We start from the raw sequence: 20,822 nt of genomic DNA, 5'->3' as shown, positions 1-20,822 counted from the left end.
CTCCTGTTCTTTAAGCTATTTGCATTGAGCTGTTGGCGACAGCATTTTGGAATGATACAACTATTAAAGCGAAGGTCCCTTTTAGGGCTAAGATGAAATTGTATGGCAATGACTTCATGCTTTTGCTCGCTCTTTGGGAAGAAGTTCAGAGACGAGCCCTCTATATTCTGACAGCCTTTTAATTGCTGGGAGGGTATAAGGTGAATGGAGCAAAAACTGATGCCATTATGAGCAATTGCACCACTGCAGAGCTTATTCTGCAGTTTAGAGACTGCGTTCATGCCCCATCCTAAGCAGTATTTAGGGGTCTATTTTTCAGAAGACAATAATAATCTATATGATTTGAACTATAGACCATTACTGATTAAGGTCGAAAATCGCTTTTCTACATCTGTTTTCACATCTTCTTACGCTATTGGGCCAGGGTGCTTTAATTAAAATGGCCATACTTCCTTTATTTAATTTTTTATTTACGCAGCACCATGCACCATAACTCAATATTTCTTGCTGAAATAAAGTTAATGATGTTTTCTTTTTTATGGAAAAATGCCAGCACAAGGAGAATACTACACACAAAGGAAGTGGGGCTAGCTCTCCTTTGCTTCAAGATGTACTATTTTGCACATTTTGCACAGTACATGTTCAGATTCATTAAGATAAATGCTGTATTTTGCCACCTTCAGAACAAATTTGTGGGTTTGATGCTGGAAGAATATCACATTAGAGACTTGCTTAGACATGTCAAATATCCTAAAAAAGTTAGTTATAAGACCATATACGGGCTCCTCAAGAGAAGAACACAGTCTTATAAGATCTTGAATATCCTGTATGTGATTTTTGAAATGATACTGAGCCAGATGGGGCAGTAATGAATTTGCGAATCTGAGTGATTTGTTATAGAATAATTGATTTAAAACATGGGGTGAGATAGAGCCATTGGTGACTTACAATACAAGATGGCTGTTGTGGTCTTATAGCACTCTACTCAATGTGCTACATAAGATCAATCCTAAAAATATGCTAACTAAGAAGGAGTTGGTATTGAATTTGGTAGAAAACCCGAATATTATGAAGATAGGTCAGTAGAAAATATACCTGTTATCCTGTGAGAAAGTAGGCCTGCATGTACAGATTTTGACAAAATGGCTCAGGGAAAAGAGTGTGATATTATTAAAGGAGTATTGGTTGAGAACCAATGAATGTAACTTTCCTTCTTGAGGAGGGCTAATTTTCCTAGGATGAAGTACTGAAAAATGGCTGTGATTTTGGACCCCCCCTAATATTTACATAAATTGAATCAAAACGTCCTGAACTAGTGCCTAAGGTGTGAAACGGTAGGAGTTGGAGGCTGGGCCCACCTACATTGGTTTTGTTGTAAACTCTGCCATGTTTGGGAGGGTAGGTATAGGTTTCCAGAATATGTGCAGGGTATCCAACTACTGTAAAACCATATGTGCTGGCTCTGGTGGGCGCCTGCCCTATGTCAGGTATACCAATAAGAATATAAAAGCTGCTGTATATTGCCATGCTGGTGGCTCAGCCCCATATTCCTCGAAGATAGAGGTCCAACCTTGTGCCCCGTTTCGCTGACTGGTGGGAGAAAATGAACAAGGTCAAGGAACAGGAAAGGATGTTTGTGGTGAGATCTAGCAATAAAAAGACTTTTGGCACCCATTGGAGATTTTGGGGCGAAAAGGAGGTTCAGAAGGGGTGGGGATTCTGATTAGGGGTTAACTAGGCCTGTTGAAGGTAAACAGCTGTCTGCTTTCCTTACTTTCTTCTATATGGCATCCCATCTATTAATGGAATTTGCTTTCTGGTGATTAACTATGGGGGCAATTACAATGTTGGGCGGACTTGCGTCTTCCCGACACCATCTTGTAAACTGGAGCAACCGACCTCTGGTTGGCGGTCCTACCAGCCTCATTAAATTACGACCGAACACTGTTCGATTTCATTCCAACATTTCCCTATGGTAGCATGCATTACTGCCGTAAACCGGTCATAATTCATGCTTCCATCCCAACTGGAGGCCGCACAGACAAGTGCCTCACTGGGGGCCCTCAAACATTCTTTCTGACATGGTTTCCATGTCGGACAAGTCAGCATGTAAACCATGCCAGAAATCGTGCATCATATTTCCAAGGGCAGATAAGGTCTGCCCTTTGGGATTACGAGCCAGTTTCGACTGGCCGAGGGGCTCCTTGAGCCCATCGGAAGCCTGCCGGAATGACTGGTTGGTTTCAATTCTGACAGGCTGATACATAATTAGCCGATCAGAATTGAAACCAACGATGGGAGTCGTAGATCCTCCGATCAAAGGTCGAAGGCTTTCCGACCTCCATCGTAATAGGCCCCTATGTATTTACTTATTTACGATATGTAGAAACGTTTGTTTCGTCACTGTACCACTGAATAAAAAAAAAATAAAAAAAATTAAAATATATCACAAGGTTGGATAAACAGCATTATTGTTAAGAAAGCAAATTTAACTATGGGGCAGACTTACTAACACTTTGTGGCAGGTTTGCTTCATAAACACTATGCATACTGCCACTATGGGGCCGATTCTGATCCGGGTCGGAAGGGCACCGAAGGCGATCCAGCCGGAAAAACTACAAGCCGTGCGCGTGATTTCCGGCCGACTCCTACAGCTGTACGAGCGAGCCAGTATGATGCAAGCTACATAAAATTCACCGACCGAGTTGTTTCCGGGTTCGAACCGCTCCGTACGTCTCGGTCGTAAGCTAACCGTGGCGTGCAATGCATGCGATTCACGACCGAGCCAGTACGATGCACATGTCGGACAGCCTGTGCGAGCCGGAGTGTCTGGCTCGCAAAAGCTCCCGGAGTCGGACTTCAGGTGTCCGTGTCGGACCCCCCGACTCCTGCAGCCGTACGACTCGCACACAGGGGGAGACCTATGGCATGTATGGTGCGGATGGCACCGATGTGTACCCACTGTAGGGGGTGCACTTGTTCGAGACATACCCATTCAGTCAATGGGAGCGCATGTACGCGTCGTATAACTGGCTCCCATTGACTTCTATAGGAGTCCGACCAAACCGAGTCCGACAGCATACGTGCGCATCGTACTCGCTCGGTCGGACTGTCGGAAAACACTCCGGATCCGACTCGGTCGGAGTGCTTTCCGACCCAGATCAGAATTGGCCCCAAAGTGTTGACTCTTTGGGTTTGTTTTGTGCTGAAAAACAGCCCTAAAGCAACACAAAGTAACACTAAGCTCTACTTTGGGCCAAGAATGGCACATTGAATTTCCCATGCAACCAGACGTTTTTTGATGCAATCACAAAAACAAAAGTAGACAGGAATTTGTATCAATATATAATGCATCCATGAGGCACAGTAAAAGGTGAGAAAAGTTTTATTTTCCCAAATTCTTTTTAAATTTTGCATTCAGTTAGAAGATGATTTATCAATGTTTAAGCATAGTATTTTGTAATAGAAGGGTTTTCTTCCATGACAATACTGATGCTTGTCATCAGGCACACACCTGTGGAGCAAGGGTGTGTGCGTTGATATAAAGAAGCCTAAAGTGCTTAAATGAAGAAAGAAAACTGTACCATATATTAATAGATATGGCACTGTTATACTCTCTCCTATCATGCAATGCAGCACAGTAGCTTTTTTTTTTTAGTTGCATGAACTCATTGTAAAATTGCCCCTTTACTTCAAGCCATAAGACTAGCGTGTAAATTTGTGCTGTACGTTCTGAAGACAATACTATTACCTGCTCCATTCTGATGAGGAAACAGTCAATAAAGTCCCGGGGGCAGTTACTGTCCAGTGTCTCCTGATGCAATTTCACTTGCTCCTGGAGAATATTTTCAAGTTTCAAGAAATTTTTGAATATTCTGTTGTGAGGTCCAGGCAGGTAGTACATGGCTCCAGGGAACATATCATACATCTGTGAAGGTAAACATAAACGTTTTTGCTCTTTTTCCATTTATTGTTAAAACATATAATGATATAAGATATTTTCTGCACATATTTATTGAACCAGAATGGACGCAATGGGGATTGTTTTTGTAGTTTTGGAGGTAGATTAATACTAAAAGGAATAACTCCTGAAAGAACATACAAGGACTAAAAATAGAATTTATAAAGTAAAGTTGGACTTATCACATTTAATCTTAAAGTTGAATTACCTTAGGTTATAGTTGCAATATCTATTACTGAACCAATATGTTTATAATATGTTACAATCAAGCATTGTACTGTATAGACCATCTTCTGGAGTGCCGAGTAGGAATGCTAAACTTTCATGCCACATTGAGAAGGTTAATGTACAATTCTGAAAGCACCTACACGTTATTCATTAAAATATTTAAGCTTCTCCCGTGACAGATACTGGAACACAACATAAACAATAGATGACTAACCTCAGGTCTTTAACCATTCTTCATAAAACTCAAAAAGCACACATTGCAATAGCACCACTCCACTGGTCAGGGATGGCTTGCAAGATATTAGGCAAGGTTTGCTATATTTTTGTATCTCAGTTAAATCCGTCATCATAGGTTGTGATGCTTTTTCTAGCATATTTACTCAGATAAATCAATAATTATATGGAAGGAGCTCTGTTGTATTGCTAAATATCACTAACCTAGAAATTCTAGATTAAAAGTGAATTCCAAAGCAGATTGTTCTTATATAGAACTAGTACTGGGTAATAGTTCTGTTTTTTTAAATAACTGAAAATTGATTGATTTATGAATCTACATTGTTGTGTTCATGGGTTGTGAGTGAAGGCAGATCTCAGTCAAAGGATGGATGAATGGGTGCAGAAATCACTTTACAAAACAATATATTGTTATCTCTTCTGAAAGACCTTACAAAGTCCTGTAGTACAGCACCACTCTTTAAAATGCTCAACCACGGAGGAGATTTACTAAGATTTTATGCCTTGTTTGCATAACAAACGAGACTCAAAGCAATGCGAAATCATTTTTTTATCAGTTTACATTCCAGCGCTAAACTTGTTTAAAATGTTTATGCAATCCCAATCTGACCAATTACTTGCAAACTTGAAATCTTTGGAGCATGCCTATTATCACTCTAAGATTGACAACTCTTTAACACAATTAATCAAAGCTACACTTCATTTTAATAGGTTAATTTTGAATACTGCTTCCAATTTCTTGTTGAAAAGCAGTGCTCGTTATGGTGTTTAAAACAAGATGGAGAAATTGCTTGCAAATTATTTAAAAATGAGAAAAGATAGAACCAAAATTGAGTCTATCCGAAAATATGCAGGGACTTCAATCTTTAAGGATAAATATATTTTATATGAATTTGTTAATTTTTATACCACATTATATTGTTCAGAAACACAACCTACAGAATTAGATTTGACTACCTATTTTCAATCTATTTCTTCTCCTCCCTCCCATCATATTAATTTCAATACGTTAGAAACTGATATTTCACTCTCAGAGATATCTCATGCAGTCTCTGTCTTATGTAGAGGGAAAGCTCCTGGCCCAGTTGGCTTTACTATTGAATTTTATAGTCATTTTTCTAAACAACTTCTTCCCTATCTCTTACTTTTATATACCTTTTTTGATAATGATGGGGTTTCTCGTGGCTCCTTCCAAGGTGCCATGACCTGTTTAATTCCTAAAGAGAATATGGACCCCTCACAATGAATGAATGAATGAATAAAACATTTCTTAAGCCCGTAGCTACCCAAGGGCATCCCAACGCTAATAGCAGCACAAGCAGTGAAAATCACTAAGCAACATTAAGGAAAAAGCCATGTTTTGAGGGATTTCCGAAAAGCCAAATAACTGAGTGCAAGACAAATGTGGAGAGGGAGGGTATTCCACAACCTGGCAGCATTATAGGAGAACAGACGGCCACCACTTCTTGCCTTTTTTATTCTAGGAACTACGGCAAGACGGCGATTGTCCGAACGCAAGCCCCTGTTCGAGCAGTGGGGCAAGATAATGGACCAATTGATACGTGGTCCCTTCCCAGCTAATGTCTTGTGTGCATACAGAGATCCTTAACCTTAATTCTCTCCTGTATGGGGAGCCAGTGGAGGGTGGTAAGAGCTGGTTTCGCTGATTGGCGATTCAGTATCCGAAGGAGCAAACATGCTGCGCAGTTTTGCACAGTCATTAGCTTGGTGATGGTAGCACGAGGAGCTCCTAAGTAGAGAGCATTTGCATAGTCAAGAGGAGAGAGAATTAATAAGAAACACTAAAATGTAGAGAAAGGGTCTGAGAGAATCTTTAAAGATCTGGCGTGGATATATTCCCCATTCACATGCTACATACAAACCACAATATTCACGGGTCTATTCATACAAACCACTGAATTGATGTGTGTTGGAGCCTACATAGGACCTAAAGACACCGCAACCTATACACCTCTTTACAGGCTATAAAGAAATATCTTTAAAAGGGACGGATTCCCATCACTCACCATTGGTGACATGCTTCATCATCTGGGTCTCCTCCTAGTAACACGCTAGAGTCACTAAGGGCTGCAACCCTTCCAGAAGGAAAGGGGAGCTCACAGATGTTTTTATACTATTCAGAATTTGGCGGTGTAACATGCTATGTGCGATCCTACAGATGTGAGCAAACAGTTTGTGTAGAAGTGATGAGTGCAGTGCAGAATAGTGTAAAGTAGTGAGTTAAAATTGAACAGTGAGAGATAAAAACTTTAATTGGTGTCTCTCATTGCTCAAACTTAAAAACTGTGCAATGACAGTTTTCAACAAATAACTGCCTATGAGTAAAAACTAGGGGTCAACATGTTTCAGCCAGATAGGATAAATTCATCCTAGGCCTTCTTCAGGCCCACATAAATATTACTAGTGCATTAGTGAAAAACCAATATAAATAAGAAATGGTTGGCAACAGATACAACCTAGTCACCTGTTTTCAGGGATATACAAGTTCTCTGCAAATGACGGATTGCTGTTAGCATCTGAAAAGAATAAAAGAATGGCCCACATGTAAGGATTGCCATAACTTCAATGGGACTCATGAGCTCAACACATCAAATCGGTATATAGTGACCCGTTTAATCGACATCTATGTTCTTTTTTATTTTATAATTACGTGTTTTCATGCTTACCCGTATTGCACGAGAAAAAGATCTGACCTCGCCTGGCAACGGCTCAGGAAAAGGAGGCACCGCACTGTGAGAAAACATAGGAAAGAACAGAACATGTTCATGATAACCTTGTTATCTCTTACCCTCATTTGTCTACTGTTAAAAAGGAGAACCACGTACACACACGACACATGGAACCATGACTGTAAAAATGCTAACTAATACTCTGGGAGTGTTCCTATCTATAATGCTGTGGACCTTGGAGAGTTGTCTGCACAGGTAATCTCCAATGCTCATCTACACTTTGTTTAACAAGGAGACCCAGTTTGAATGCTCTCCTTTCCTTCCTATTGATGTCATACTCTGTTAAACGGCCATGATGCTAAAAGCCTCCTACTGCTTATTCCCGTGCCCGATTACACGTTTTACAACTGCCGTGTTTAACACATGCATACCGGCATAATATAGCACACTCATCAGCGGTGGCTCAGCAAGAAGACCAATAAGCTTCAGCACTCTCCAGCACACAACCAATCTGGCAGTAAGTGTCCAAACATGCCAAACCTGTAACAACTAGTCATTGGACACCTTACTGTATATCCGGATAAGGACAATAATAAGCTGGCGGAGGCACCTATAGCTATGACTCGACAGAACAAACCAGTCCCATGATCCTTAACACGACAGTCTCAAGCAAGTCACATGATTCGTCCTGCCCAATACACTGGGCGTGACGTTCTGAGATCACCTTTTTAAAAATGGAGTCACCTGGCATTTGGTATCCCCCATACGGCTTAATGAAATGCCAGAGGTACCAACGGACAGGTGAGTGGCAATTGTTGTGTGAGCTATATGTTTTGAGCGTCTGCATGTGGGGAATATTCCTGTTGGGTATTTTTGCATAAGCATGGTTAATTCCGATTCTGAGAGTTTGTTTCCTCGTAAGAGTATGATTTGTTCTGGCGAGTCATAGCTATTGGTGCCTTTGCCAGATTATTATTATCTTTTAGAATCTTGGCGTGGTCCGGGATTTGGGCTCCAATTGCTTAGATGTCCTTATCCGGATACACAGTAAGGTGTCTGATGACCATTTGTTACAAGTTTGGTATGTCTAGGACACTTACTGCCAGATTAGTTGTGTGCGGGAGTGTGCTCGAGCCTATTGGTGTTCTTGCTGAGCCACCGCTGACGAGTGTGCTATATTATGCCGGTATGCATGTGTTAAACACAGCAGTTGTAAAACGGGTAATCGGGCACGTGAATAAGCAGTAGGAGGCTTTTAGCATAATGGCCGGAGTATTACATCAACAGGAAGGAAAGGACAGCATTCAAACTGGGTCTCCTTGTTAAACAAAGTGTAGATGAGCATTGGAGATTACCTGTGCAAACATCTCTCCAAGGTCCACAGCATTATATATAGGAACACTCCCAGAGTATTAGTTAGAATTTTTACAGTCATGGTTCCATGTGTCGTGTGTATGCTTGGTGCTCCTTTTTAACAGTAGACAAATGAGGGTAAGAGATAACAAGGTTATCATGAACATGTCCTGTTCTTTCCTATGTTTTCTCACAGAGTGGTGCCTCCTTTTCCTGAGCCGTTGCCAGGCGAGGTGAGATCTTTTTCTCGTGCAATACGGGTAAGCATGAAAACACGTAATTATAAAATAAAAAAGAACATAGATGTCTATTAAACGGGTCACTATATACCGATTTGATGTGTTGAGCTCATGAGTCCCATTGAAGTTGTGACAATCCTTACATGTGGACCATTCTTTTATTCTTTTCAGATGCTAACAGCAATCCGTCATTTGCATAGAACTCGTATATCTCTGAAAACAGGTGACTAGGTTGTATCTGTTGCCAACCATTTCTTATTTATATTGTTTTTTTTGCTAATGCAGTAGCAATATTTATGTTCTCCTGAAGAAGGCCTAGGATGAATATATCCTTTCTCTCTGAAACATGTTGACCCCTAGTTTCTACTCATAGACAGTTATTTGTTGAAAACTGTTATTGCACCGTTTTTAAGTTTGAGCAAGGAGACGTACCAATTAAAGTTTTTCTCTCTCACTGTTCAATTTTAACTCACTACTTTTCACTATTTTGCACTGCACTCATCACTCCTACACGAACTGATCGCACATAGCATGTTATACCGCCAAATTCTGAATAGCATAAAAACAACTGTGAGCTCCCCGTTCCTTCTGAAAGGGTTGCAGCCCTTAGTGACACTATCGTGTTAATAGGAGGAGACCCAGATGATGAAGCATGTCACCAATGATGAGTGATGGGAATCCGTCCTTTTTAAAGATATTTCTTTATAGCCTGTAAAGAGGTGTATAGGTTGCAGTGTCCTTAGCTCCTATGTAGGCTCTAACACACATCAATTCAGTGGTTTGTATGAATAGACCCGTGGATATTGTGGTTTATATGTAGAGAGAGAATTAATGCCTGGACCATAAGTCCCTGGCAAGAATAGATAGAAGAGGGAGAAATTTTCGCAGCATCCTAAGGATTCCATAACACCTAGCCGCCAGTTTCAAGGCCTGCTTCCTAAAATTCAGGTTGCAATCAAGCCAGACGGCCAGACTTTTAATCTGGTTCTTAGGAGTAGGAGCTGGACCAAGACAGACTGGCCATAACATTCCTACATTAAAAGTGAGAGAATTACCTAGGAGCATAAGCTCCGTCTTATCTTGATTCAGTTTCAGGTATGAATGCTCGATCCACTTTGCAACCTTCTCCAAACAAGAGCCTAGACCAGGTAAAGAATTATAGGAGTGATTAAGGGCAACAACGAGTTGTGTATCATCAGCGTAGGTGACAATCTGGATCCCAAACAGCCTCACTATCTCTGCAAGTGGCCTCAAGTAAACATTAAACAAAGTGGGGCTCAGAGATTACCCCTGCGGGACACCACACTTGAGAGACATATGTTTCGAAATAGCGTCTCCTTCAAAAACCTGGAATGGCCTATCTTCCAGAAAGGATTGCAGCCACTTTAAGGCCGCCCAATCACTCCACACCTCTAAGTCTCTGGACCAAAGTGTGGTGGTTAACAGTGTCGAAGGCTTCCCTGAGATCCAAGAGGATGATGGCTGCAGAACCTCTGCCATCTAAGATTCTCATGTACTCTTCGACTACTGCTAGGAGGGCAGTTTCAGTACCCTATTGGGGTCAAAATCCAGTCTGTGAGGAGTGAAGGTGACTATGAGACTGCAAAAATGTCAAAAGAGCTGAGTTAACAGGCTTCTCAACAATCTTACTGATCCCTGGAAGAAGTGAAATGGGACAAAACATCTCCAGGCGATCAGGATCCAGACTCGTTTTTTTAGCAGCGCTTTCACCATGGCACATTTCCATGGGGAAGGGACCACTCCAGACAAGATCAAGGCATTAATCAGCTCCAATATCACTGGGGAGACTTTTTCAAGAAGTCTGTTCAGAATGATGGGGGTTGCTGAGTCTCTAGGCAAGCTAGATTTTACCAGAGCGGAAATACTTCGTAGTGACTCTGGGTTAATCGCAAAAATTTCCTCCAGAAAGTGCTCACTGACCTGAGGCATGCTGTTCAAAGATAATGAGCTCCTCTGGCTAGCCGCCTGGGGTAAGGAGGTATAACTGTCTTGGATTTTATTGAAAAAAACTGCCAGTTTATTGCAACAAGAGGAAGCATCACCAAAAATAGCAGGAGGTGGAGATGGTTTAAGGAGCTTTTTTGCAATGCAAAACAATTCATGAGGAGAATTAGATTCCAAAGTAATTCTATCTTCATAATATGAAGCTTGTGCAGATTTAGTTTCTCCTTTATACATTTCATTGGCTTCCATGTATTTCAATTATTCACAGGGGAGAAATCCTTTCTCCATATTCTTACCAATGTTTTACAGATTTGTTTACGCTCACTGAGTTTGGGGGAGTACCTCGCTGTTCTGTTAGTTCCAACAGTGTTATGAATCTGCTTTTTAGGGAGGACCAGGTCTAGCGATGACTCAATCCAGTTATTAAAATTATCATTGCCACTAGTGGAATTGAGGTCAGGTGTCGGTCTTGTGTTTTCCAGGGTTGAAACCCAATGTTCCAGTGGAAGGTTTGACCATAAGCGTGTCTGTAACAATTATCATCCTATCTCTTTAGTTAATATTGACAATAAATTATTTGGTAAGATTTTAGTTCTACCTATGGATCCTATCCTACCTCATCTAATAGGTTCTGAACAATCTGGTTTTATTAAGGGCAATTTGACTTCAGACAATGCTCAGTTTCTTTTCAACATCCTCAGCAAAGCCTCAAAGCTAGATTATCTCTTTAATGTTATTGCTCAGGATGCAGAAAAGGTTTTTAATCTACTTGGCTGGGGCTTTATGTTCCAGACAATAAAATGGATTGGTTTTCCTTCCAAATTGATTGCTTTAATATCCTTGCTCTACACAGACCCTAAAGCTGTTATTTTTCTCAATGGTATTCTTTCAGATTATTTTCCCCTATACAGAGGTGTTCACCAAGGATGTCCCCTATCCCCTCTTTTGTTCATCATAGCACTTGAATCGTTTTTAACAAAGTTGAGGCAAGATAGACTCATTAGATGTTTCTCCAAGGGGTCACATCAAATTAAGATGTCAGTATATGCTGATGATATTCTCTCCTACTGTGCTGATCCCATAACTTCTCCTTATCCTTTTTTTCACCAAGTATCTGCTTTTACTCAACTGTCAGATTATTGGCTTAACATTGATAAGTGTGAAGTGCTACCCTTGAATATCTTTTGTAATAAGCAACGTTTCGCACACACAGGATTTACTTGGCAACCCACCAAATTAAATTACTCGGTGCATGGTTCTCACACATTTCTTTTTATAAATCTTTTTATCAAAGATATCAAGGTAAATACAATCACATTTTCAAAAATAGATGACATCGGCATTAGGCATAAACATTTTGGTCTGTTCGGGTGACATGTGTGTGGTTCATATCTATGGAAACATTTTTGTCTTATTCCGGTGGTATAGGGTCATCCAGGGCGGGCACGGGGAGAGGAATGGGGGGAACGCAAATATGTACACAATATTTGTTACAACTTGACCATACATGAGTCCATTTTTGGGGACACCCTCTGGAGACATACACTGCCTTCTCCCTGAACATGCACCAGTCCATGTCCTGACCTCAGACATACATTTGACAACCCTCGGCCAATATACACAGACCTCAGGACAATGCCACCCACACAATATTAAATATATTTTTAAACAAAACTTTGCCTATATTCTTATGTCATTAGGAGGTAGCATTGCTTGTTGCATCCACTTTTTTATCCTAGTGGGGTAGAATGGATTCTATTAAAATGATGCTCACTCCCCTTATTTTATTTCTTCTTGCAATGGTTCCTATTTATATCCCTGGTCATTATTTTAAGAGAATAGATTCCCTCTTATTGAAGTTAGTATGGAAAGGTAAACCTCCTCATATAGCTTTCTCCTCATTAAAAAAAAGACAAATCTAATGGGGCCTTAAATTTCCAAATTTGAAACAATAGCATTATGCTTTCTGTCTGAAACAAGCTACTAGTTTCTTCTGATCTACCCCCACATTCTCATTTGTGGTTACAACTAGAACAATCCTTTATTTCTGCTTTCGCTTTTGACGAGAATATTGCCTTCACTTCTCCTATTTCTCAATTATGCTCTCCTATCATTTCCCATTCTTATAACATCGTGAAGCCTCATTTACCCTTATCATATCCTGCACTTTCCAACTACCAACAATTACCCATCTGGCATAATAAAGCATTATGTATTAATAGTCATCCTTTTTACTGGAAAACGTGGCATTCCAAGGATTTAGCTCTGAACTTTTTTCAAATGATCAACTATTGTCTTAATCTGAGCTTCAGTTACAATTCTCTTTATCATCTTCCTGCAAAAAGTCTCTTCTATGCAATTCCATTAACCACTATATTTTGTACTTTGCTAACTTATGTCTCTTTTTCGTCAGTCTCTTCCTTGCTCTTTCCCTTACTTACTGCCAACCCATCAGCATCTACCTTTATATGTTGTAGCAACTTACTGCAGATAGACTCAAAGCAAAAGTTGAACTTGCTTGGGAGCAGGATTTGGGGGACTGTTGGCCTACCATTTTCTGGGATAAGATTTGGCTTAAACTCCACAAGCTACACAAGCCGCAAACACTACTCAGAATCTTTACTTTGTTCACGGCCGTTCAATTTTTACTCATGCTACCTTAAAACCCTTTGCTCCAGGTACTGTCTCTTTGTGCTGGTCCTTTCCTGTCCCATCACAGATATTAAAAATATGTTGTTTGAATGCCCTGTTATCTATTATTTCTGCAAATTAGTCAGGTCTCAAATTAATAAGATTTTTAACGTCACCATTGGTGCACAGACTTAATATTGAGTTTTTTTATTTCGAACTACAGAAATATCAAGTTGGAAATATCAAAGGGACAGAATATTGACATCAAGAATATCGGTGACCCGAATATCGACCTGAAGGTAAGAAATATTGTTTTTGTTAATATTGAAGTCAGTAATATTGTTTGCAAAAATATTGTTGTTAATAATATCAATGTTTATATTAGAGTTATGTATTTTAGCATGTATTTTATATTTATGTGTTCTATATTTTTTGTTAAGTATTGTATTTTTTTTAAGTATATGTATTATATTTTTTTAAGTTAGTAATTTGTTTTAAAGTAAATGTAGCATTTTAGTACCACAGTGGGATGTGGGATTATAGGGGAATAGGATGGGAAGTAATTTACTTATACTAAATTAAATAATAATTTTTAGAAATTCTAAATTATTTTTAATAAACTTTTGCATTTCAGTTCTGTAGCGGGTTGTGGGATTATAGGGGAATACGGTGGGAAGTAACCTAATTATAATAAAGTAATTATTAATTTTTATTTTTTGGTATTGATAATTCATTTATTGTTAATTCATGATTAATTGGTAGTTAATTTTTATTAATTGATTAATTCATAATTATATTCATTGTGTTAATTTATTTTAGGACCGGGTTGTGGGTTTATAGGGGAATAGGATGTGAAGTAAATTATTTATAATAAAGTCATTATTAATTTTTATTTATTGGTATTGATAATTAATGTATTGTTCATTAATTATTAATCGGTAATACATTTTATTAATGTATTAATTGATTATTATATTAATTGTGTTAATTTATTTTAGTAGTGGGTTGTGGGTTAATAGGGGAATAGGGTGGGAAGTAATTTATTTATAATAAAGTAATTATACATTTTTATTTATTGGTATTGATAATTAATTTATTGCTAATTAATTTTAATTAGTAAGATTTGTATTAATTTATAATTATATTAATTGTGTTAATTTATTTTAGAAGTGGGTTGTAGGTTTATAGGAGAATAGGGTGTGAAATAATTAAATGTATTTAAAGTAATTATTAATTTTAATTTATTGGTATTCATAATTAATGTATTGTTAATTAATTATTAATTGGTTATTTAGTTATAGAAAAAATTATATAATTAATAAGCATGTTAATTGTAATCCTCTGCAATCCAACACTTTCCCTACAGTTACACTCTCTGGAGTGGGAATAGTAATTTTGACCCCTACGCTATCCTACACTTTCCCCACTGTTCCACTCTCCGGAGTTGGAATAGTAATTTTTACCCCTACGCTATCCAACACTTTCCCTACTGTTGCACTATGTAGAGTGGGAATAATAATTTTTAGCCCTACGCTATCCAACACTTTCCCTACTGTTGCACCTATTGGAGTGGGAATAGAAATTTGTAACCCTACGCTATCCAACACTTTCCCTGCTGTTGCACTCCCTGGAATTGAAATAGTAATTTTTACTCCTACGCTATCCAACACTTTCCCTACTGTTGCACTCTCTTGAGTGGGAATAGTAATTTTAACCCCTTCGCTATCCAACACTTAACCTACTGTTGCACTCTTTGGATTGGGAATAGTAATTTTTACCCCTGGGCTGTCCAACACTTTACCTACTGTTTCACTCTCTGGAGTTGGAATAATAATTTTTATCCCTACGCTATCCAACACTTTCACTATTGTTGCACTCTCTGGAATGGGAATAGTAATTTGAACCCCTTCGCTATCCAACACTTTCCCTACTGTTGCACTCTCTGGAGTTGGAATAGTAATTTTTACCTCTACGTTATCTAACACTTTCCCTACTGTTGCACTCTCTGGAGTGGGAATAATAATTTTAACCACTTCACTATCCAACACTTTCCCTACTGTTGCACTCTCTGGAGTTGGAATAATCATTTTTACCCCTACGCTATCCAACACTTTCCCTACTGTAGCACTGATTGGAGTGGGATTAGTAATTTTTACCTCTACGCTATCCAACACTTTCCCTACTGTTGCACTTCCTGGAGTTGGAATAGTAATTTTTACCCCTTTGCTGTCCAACACTTTCCCTACTGTTGCACTCTCTGGAGTGGGAATATTAATGTTAACCCCTATGCTATCCAGCACTTGCCCTACTGTTGCACTCTCTGGAGTGGGAATAGTAACATTTACCCCTACGCTATGCAACACTTTCCCTACTGTTGCACTGATTAGAGTGGGAATAGTAATTTTTACCGCTACCTATCCAACAATTTCCCTACTGTTGCACTTCCTTGAGTTGGAATAGTATTTTTTACCCCAACGCTATCAGACACTTTCCCTACTGTTGCACTCCCTGGAGTTTAAATAGTAATGTTTACTCCTAGGCTATCCAACATTTTCCCTACTGTTGCACTCAGTGGAGTGGGAATAGTTATTTTTACCCCTACGCTATCCAACACTTTCCCTACTGTTGCACTCCCTGGAGTTGGAATAGTAATTTTTACTCCTACGCTATCCAACAATTTCCCTACTGTTGCACTCTCTGGAGTGGGAATAGTAATGTTAACCCCTTCGCTATCCCAAACTTTCCATACTGTTGCACTCTTTGGAGCGGGAATAGTAATTTTTACCCCCGCGCTATCCAACACTTTCCCTACTGTTGGACTCTCTGGAGTGGGAATAGTAATTTTTACCCGTACGCTATCCAACACTTTTCCTACTGTTGCACTGATTGGAGTGGGAATAGTAATTTTTACCCCTGTGCTATCCACCACTTTCCATACTATTGCACTCCCTGGATTTGGAAAAGTAAATTTTACTCCTACACTATCCAACACTTTCCCTACTGTTGCACTCTCTGTAGTGGAAATAGTAATTTTAACCCCTTCGCTATCCCACACTTTCCCTACTGTTGCACTCTTTGGAGTGGGAATAATGATATTTACCCCTACGCTATCCAACACTTTCCCTACTGTTGCACTGATTGGAGTGGGAATAGTAATGTTTACCCCTACTCCATCCAACATTTTCCCTACTGTTGCACTCAGTGGAGTGGGAATAGTAATTTTTACCCCTATGCTATGCAGCATTTGCCCTACTCTTTTAGTTACTGTAGTGTATACATTATTTTAAAAAGATTAAAAATATAGTAATTTTTTAGTTTGTTATATGTATGTTTATATATTATTGGTTTCCTTGTATATATGTATTTATAATTTTTTAATGTTTTTACCAATTTAAAAGTTAATTAAATAATTATTCAAAATATTATTAAGTAAGTATATATACTATATTTTATCGAACCAGTTCCTTTCACAGGAAAAATCCACACGCACTCCCTGGTGTGATTATCCATTCGTTTTAATCAATTTCATAACAAGGCATGGCACATCAAGCAGGTTAACCCAACGCGTTTCAGTCTTCTCAGACCTTGTTCACGGGTAACGGACATTTTTTTCTTTACCTTTTTGTATATGTCTTGGTCACATGATATTACATCATATCCTGCTTTGCATTGTGGGCCTTGTAGTGCACATAATTCTGTTACGATTGATTAACTAAGAGTCATTTTCTTAAGTGTTTTCGCAACTTTGCATCACAATATGATAGTTTTTGGGGAAACTTTGGTCAACCGGAATTAAGGAAAACTGATGTGTTTCCATTGATATGGCGCTCGATTGCCCGCTAGTGGGCAAAGATGACGGTGACAAATGGATTAATTTACTGATTAGACCCTCCAGTGGGTAATTCCAGTTCCCCAATTGCTTTAACATGGATGCAATTTTGCAGTGTGTTTAAAAATTCATAGTCTTTACAGATAGTTTACAATGTTTTTTGTCCTATTTGGATATTTGAGAGGCAACAATGTAAATAAGACTCGGGTCCATTATCATGCATATACTTATTGTCCTGCTTCACAGATGTGAGTGCATCTCTTCATCTTTATTCAATCCATACGGAATTAATGTTCTGAAAGCCAGGATGTGTCGTGATTCTTTCTGTCGGAGACACCTTTCCCGGTTGCCACCTCTCACATGGCACCCGACCATTTCCACCGCATAGAAACTTAGTTTTTTCCAGTCACTTTGGTGGTATTTTTCCATGTGTTCCACAACAGCGTAGCTGCGGTCTTTATTGATTGTCGCTCTTACGTGTTCTAAAATGCGCTTCTTGAGTTCACAGATCGTACTTCCCACGTACTTCAGTTTGCATGGGCACTCGATAATGTAAATTACATATTGGCTTTTGCAGTTGATCATTTGGTTGATTTTCCATTTTTTTCTGTTAGCCATTGTGATCTCTTTTGTATTTCGTGCAATTTGACATACTTTGCATTTGGAACATTTATAAAATCCCCTCGGTTGTAACCAGGACTGTTGTTGTTTTTTCATCTCAAAGTGGCTGTGGACCAATTCGTCCTTCAAGTTCTTTGCTCTTCTGTATGTTATTTTGGGGTGGTTACCCACTATTTTGGTCATCGTGGGATCTAAGGTCAATATTTTCCAATGTTTCCGGAATATTTGTTCAATTTGTTTGGATTGTGTGGACAGTGTTGTGATCAGCCGGGGTGTGTTTTCTTCTAATTCGGCACTTGGATTCTTGTCTTTGATGATATCCACTCTATTTTGCTTTTCTGTTCTTTTTAGACAATCTGTCAGTATACTTGTGCTGTATTTTTGTTTTTTGAATCTCCGTATGGTTTGTTCACTATGTTTTTTCCATTCCTCTTCTTCTGAGCAGATGCGTCATATTCTTAACAACTCCCCATAGGGAATGTTTTTTATTAGGGATGGTTGGTGGAAACTTTCAGCATGTAACGTTGCATTGCTAGCTGTACTTTTCCGGTGTAGTGTTGTATGTATTTTTTCCTCCTTGATGTAAATCTCTGTGTCCAGGAACACAACTTTATTGTTGCTGATGTTATACGTGAAGTGTAAGTTGGTATCCGTGTTATTGAGAATGTTAAAATATGAATCGAAATCTTCCTCTGATCCATTCCAGATTATTAATAGATCGTCTATGTATCTCATCCAGGATACTATTTTTTCCACATATTGATCATTCTCTGTTTTCCACGCCACTTTTTGTTCCCACCAGCCCATTGTTAAACATGCGTAACTTGGACTAAAGGAAAATCCCATAGCAGTGCCATCTTTTTGTTGGTATATTTCTTCTCCAAACATAAAAACATTTTTAGTGAGACATAACTCAATCATATCTGTGATCATATTGTTGTGATGTGTAAAATGAATATTCCGTTCTTTGAGGAAGTATTTACATGCTGTCAAACCAATTTTATTGTTGATGTTGGTGTATAAAGAGATAACATCCATTGTTATCAATTTATAAGTGGGTTCCCATGTGGTATCCTGTAGTATTCTCAATAGATCTTTTGTATCGCGTAGGTATGATGTTAATTCTTTGACATATGGGAATAAGAATTTGTCCACAAAATTTGCAATTGGTTCTAAGAGTGATCCCTTAGCAGATACAATTGGTCTCCCTGGTGGTTTAGTGGGGTTTTTGTGAATTTTGGGGAGGAAATAGATCGTTGCCATTATGGGATTTTCACTTGTGAGATATTTCAGTTCATCTTGGTCTATTAAGTTTTTCTCCCTTCATTCCTTCAATTTTTTGTCCAATTCATGTTTGATTTGGGCCGTAGGGTTCTCCTTCAGTCTTTCATAATGTTTCATGTTGTTAAGTTGTGCATGGGCTTCCTCCACATAAAGATTTTTATCTTGTATTATAATATTTCCGCCTTTGTCGGCCATCTTAATCACAATTTCGTCATTTGATTTTAGTTTTTCCAGGGCCGTCCGTTCTTCCAGCGTTATATTATACTTGTGTTTCTTGATATTAAGTTGATACAGATCTTTGATTACTGCTTCGTGAAAGATATCTATTTTGTTTCCAGCAGGAAATTGTGGATTGTATTTAGATTTCGATTTCTTTCCGCTGCTCCCTTCACCCAGTTGTGCGCAGTATGAGTCCAAATTACTCGATGGTTCACTGTTGTCCTTGTCTAGTTCCATCAGTGTGATGAAATGCTGGGCATCTGCTGCCCTTAATTCCATGGTAGGTAACTCTGGTTGTTGTTTATTTTCCATTATTTTTGGATTTTCCTCAAAGGTTTTGGCGAGTTTAAGTTTTCTGATATATTTGTATATATCGATTCTTGTTTGGGGTATGTCTATTTCCTTTGTAGGACAGAAGGAGAGACCTCTTTTTAGAATCTGGATTTCTATTTCTGTTATTGTTGTTTTTGACAGATTTATTACCTCAAGTTCCTGAGAATCTTCCTGTGTTTGATCCATTTCTAGTTCTTTTTCTGTCTCATGCTTCTTGTCCATGTTCCTGTTTTTTTGGGGTCTGTTGGGACGCTTCCCTCTTCTGGTTTGTTTGACTTTGGGCGGCCTCTTCCCCGACCTCTTCCTCTGGTAATTCCTGGTTGTACCCCCATGTTTTTCTCCCAGTTCCGCTGTTGGAGTGCCAGTCTCATTTCCCCTAAAAAATTACATTTGGGGCGTGCACCGCCTACTTCTCCTTCGTTTTCACTTTCATCAGTTGAAGTGAGAGATGATCCACTGCTAGACATGTTTGTCACTAGGTCCAACTTGTCCTGTTGTTTTAGGACATCGTATTTTCTTGCATACGTAAAGATTCGTCCTTCTGCGTAGTCTTCTTTGTCCCTTTGAAATTTACTCTGTTTGCGCATTTGTACTGTTTCTTCGTGCTTTTCAATTTCACGTTCTAGATCTTGTTTGAATTTGAGCAGTTCTGTGTTTAGTTCAATTTTTTCTAATTCTGTTTCTAATTCTTTTAGTTGCGCTGTTGTTCGTTCCAATGCTATCGTTATATGTTTTATTAAAATTTCCATCAAACCCATAGATGAACCGAGGATGTGTTCACACCATTCGTGAAGCAGGTCATTACTTGTGTCTTGGTGGTTAGGCATGAGATTAATCCTGAGCCCCCTTGGTACTCTTTTGACCTCCAGGTACTTTTTCAATGAGGTTACCTCCCACCATTTGTTGATTTCTTTTTTAGATAATCTCTCCCATAGTCTTATTTTTGTTTTGATATCGATGTTTCTTGGTGTAACTTGGGCTCCATTTCCACCGCTTGTGGTCGTTTGTTCCTCAAAGAAGGAGCCCATTATCTCATTGCGTTTCGCCTCTCTCTTTTCCATCGTTAAACCTGCCGATGTTGCCATTCTGTTGTTGCCTTTATATATTTCTGTTATACTGATGGGCCCCCAGGTCCCTTGTTTGTAACCACGTTCTTTGATTTTGTGACAGAAAGTCTGCAGCATAAAAATCAATGCTTTTACAAATCCGTTCGTGCGTTACTAATGGGGAACTCA

At 38.9% G+C, this 20,822-nt stretch overlaps 1 protein-coding gene across 1 annotated transcript in view; it reads right to left on the bottom strand.

Moving 5' to 3' along the window:
* Positions 1-20,822, bottom strand: part of LOC146798084 (cytochrome P450 2G1-like) — a 624,994-nt gene that overhangs the window by 239,276 nt on the left and 364,896 nt on the right. Inside the window, exon 5 of the mRNA XM_085625301.1 lies at positions 3,752-3,928. Within this exon, the coding sequence (XP_085481427.1) occupies positions 3,752-3,928 (177 nt within the window). The remainder of the gene's footprint in view (positions 1-3,751; positions 3,929-20,822) is intronic.

This window comes from Triturus cristatus, chromosome 9 (assembly GCF_964204655.1).
Source record: "Triturus cristatus chromosome 9, aTriCri1.1, whole genome shotgun sequence".
NCBI lineage: Eukaryota > Metazoa > Chordata > Amphibia > Caudata > Salamandridae > Triturus > Triturus cristatus.
This window is presented reverse-complemented; position numbering and strand designations above follow the sequence as displayed.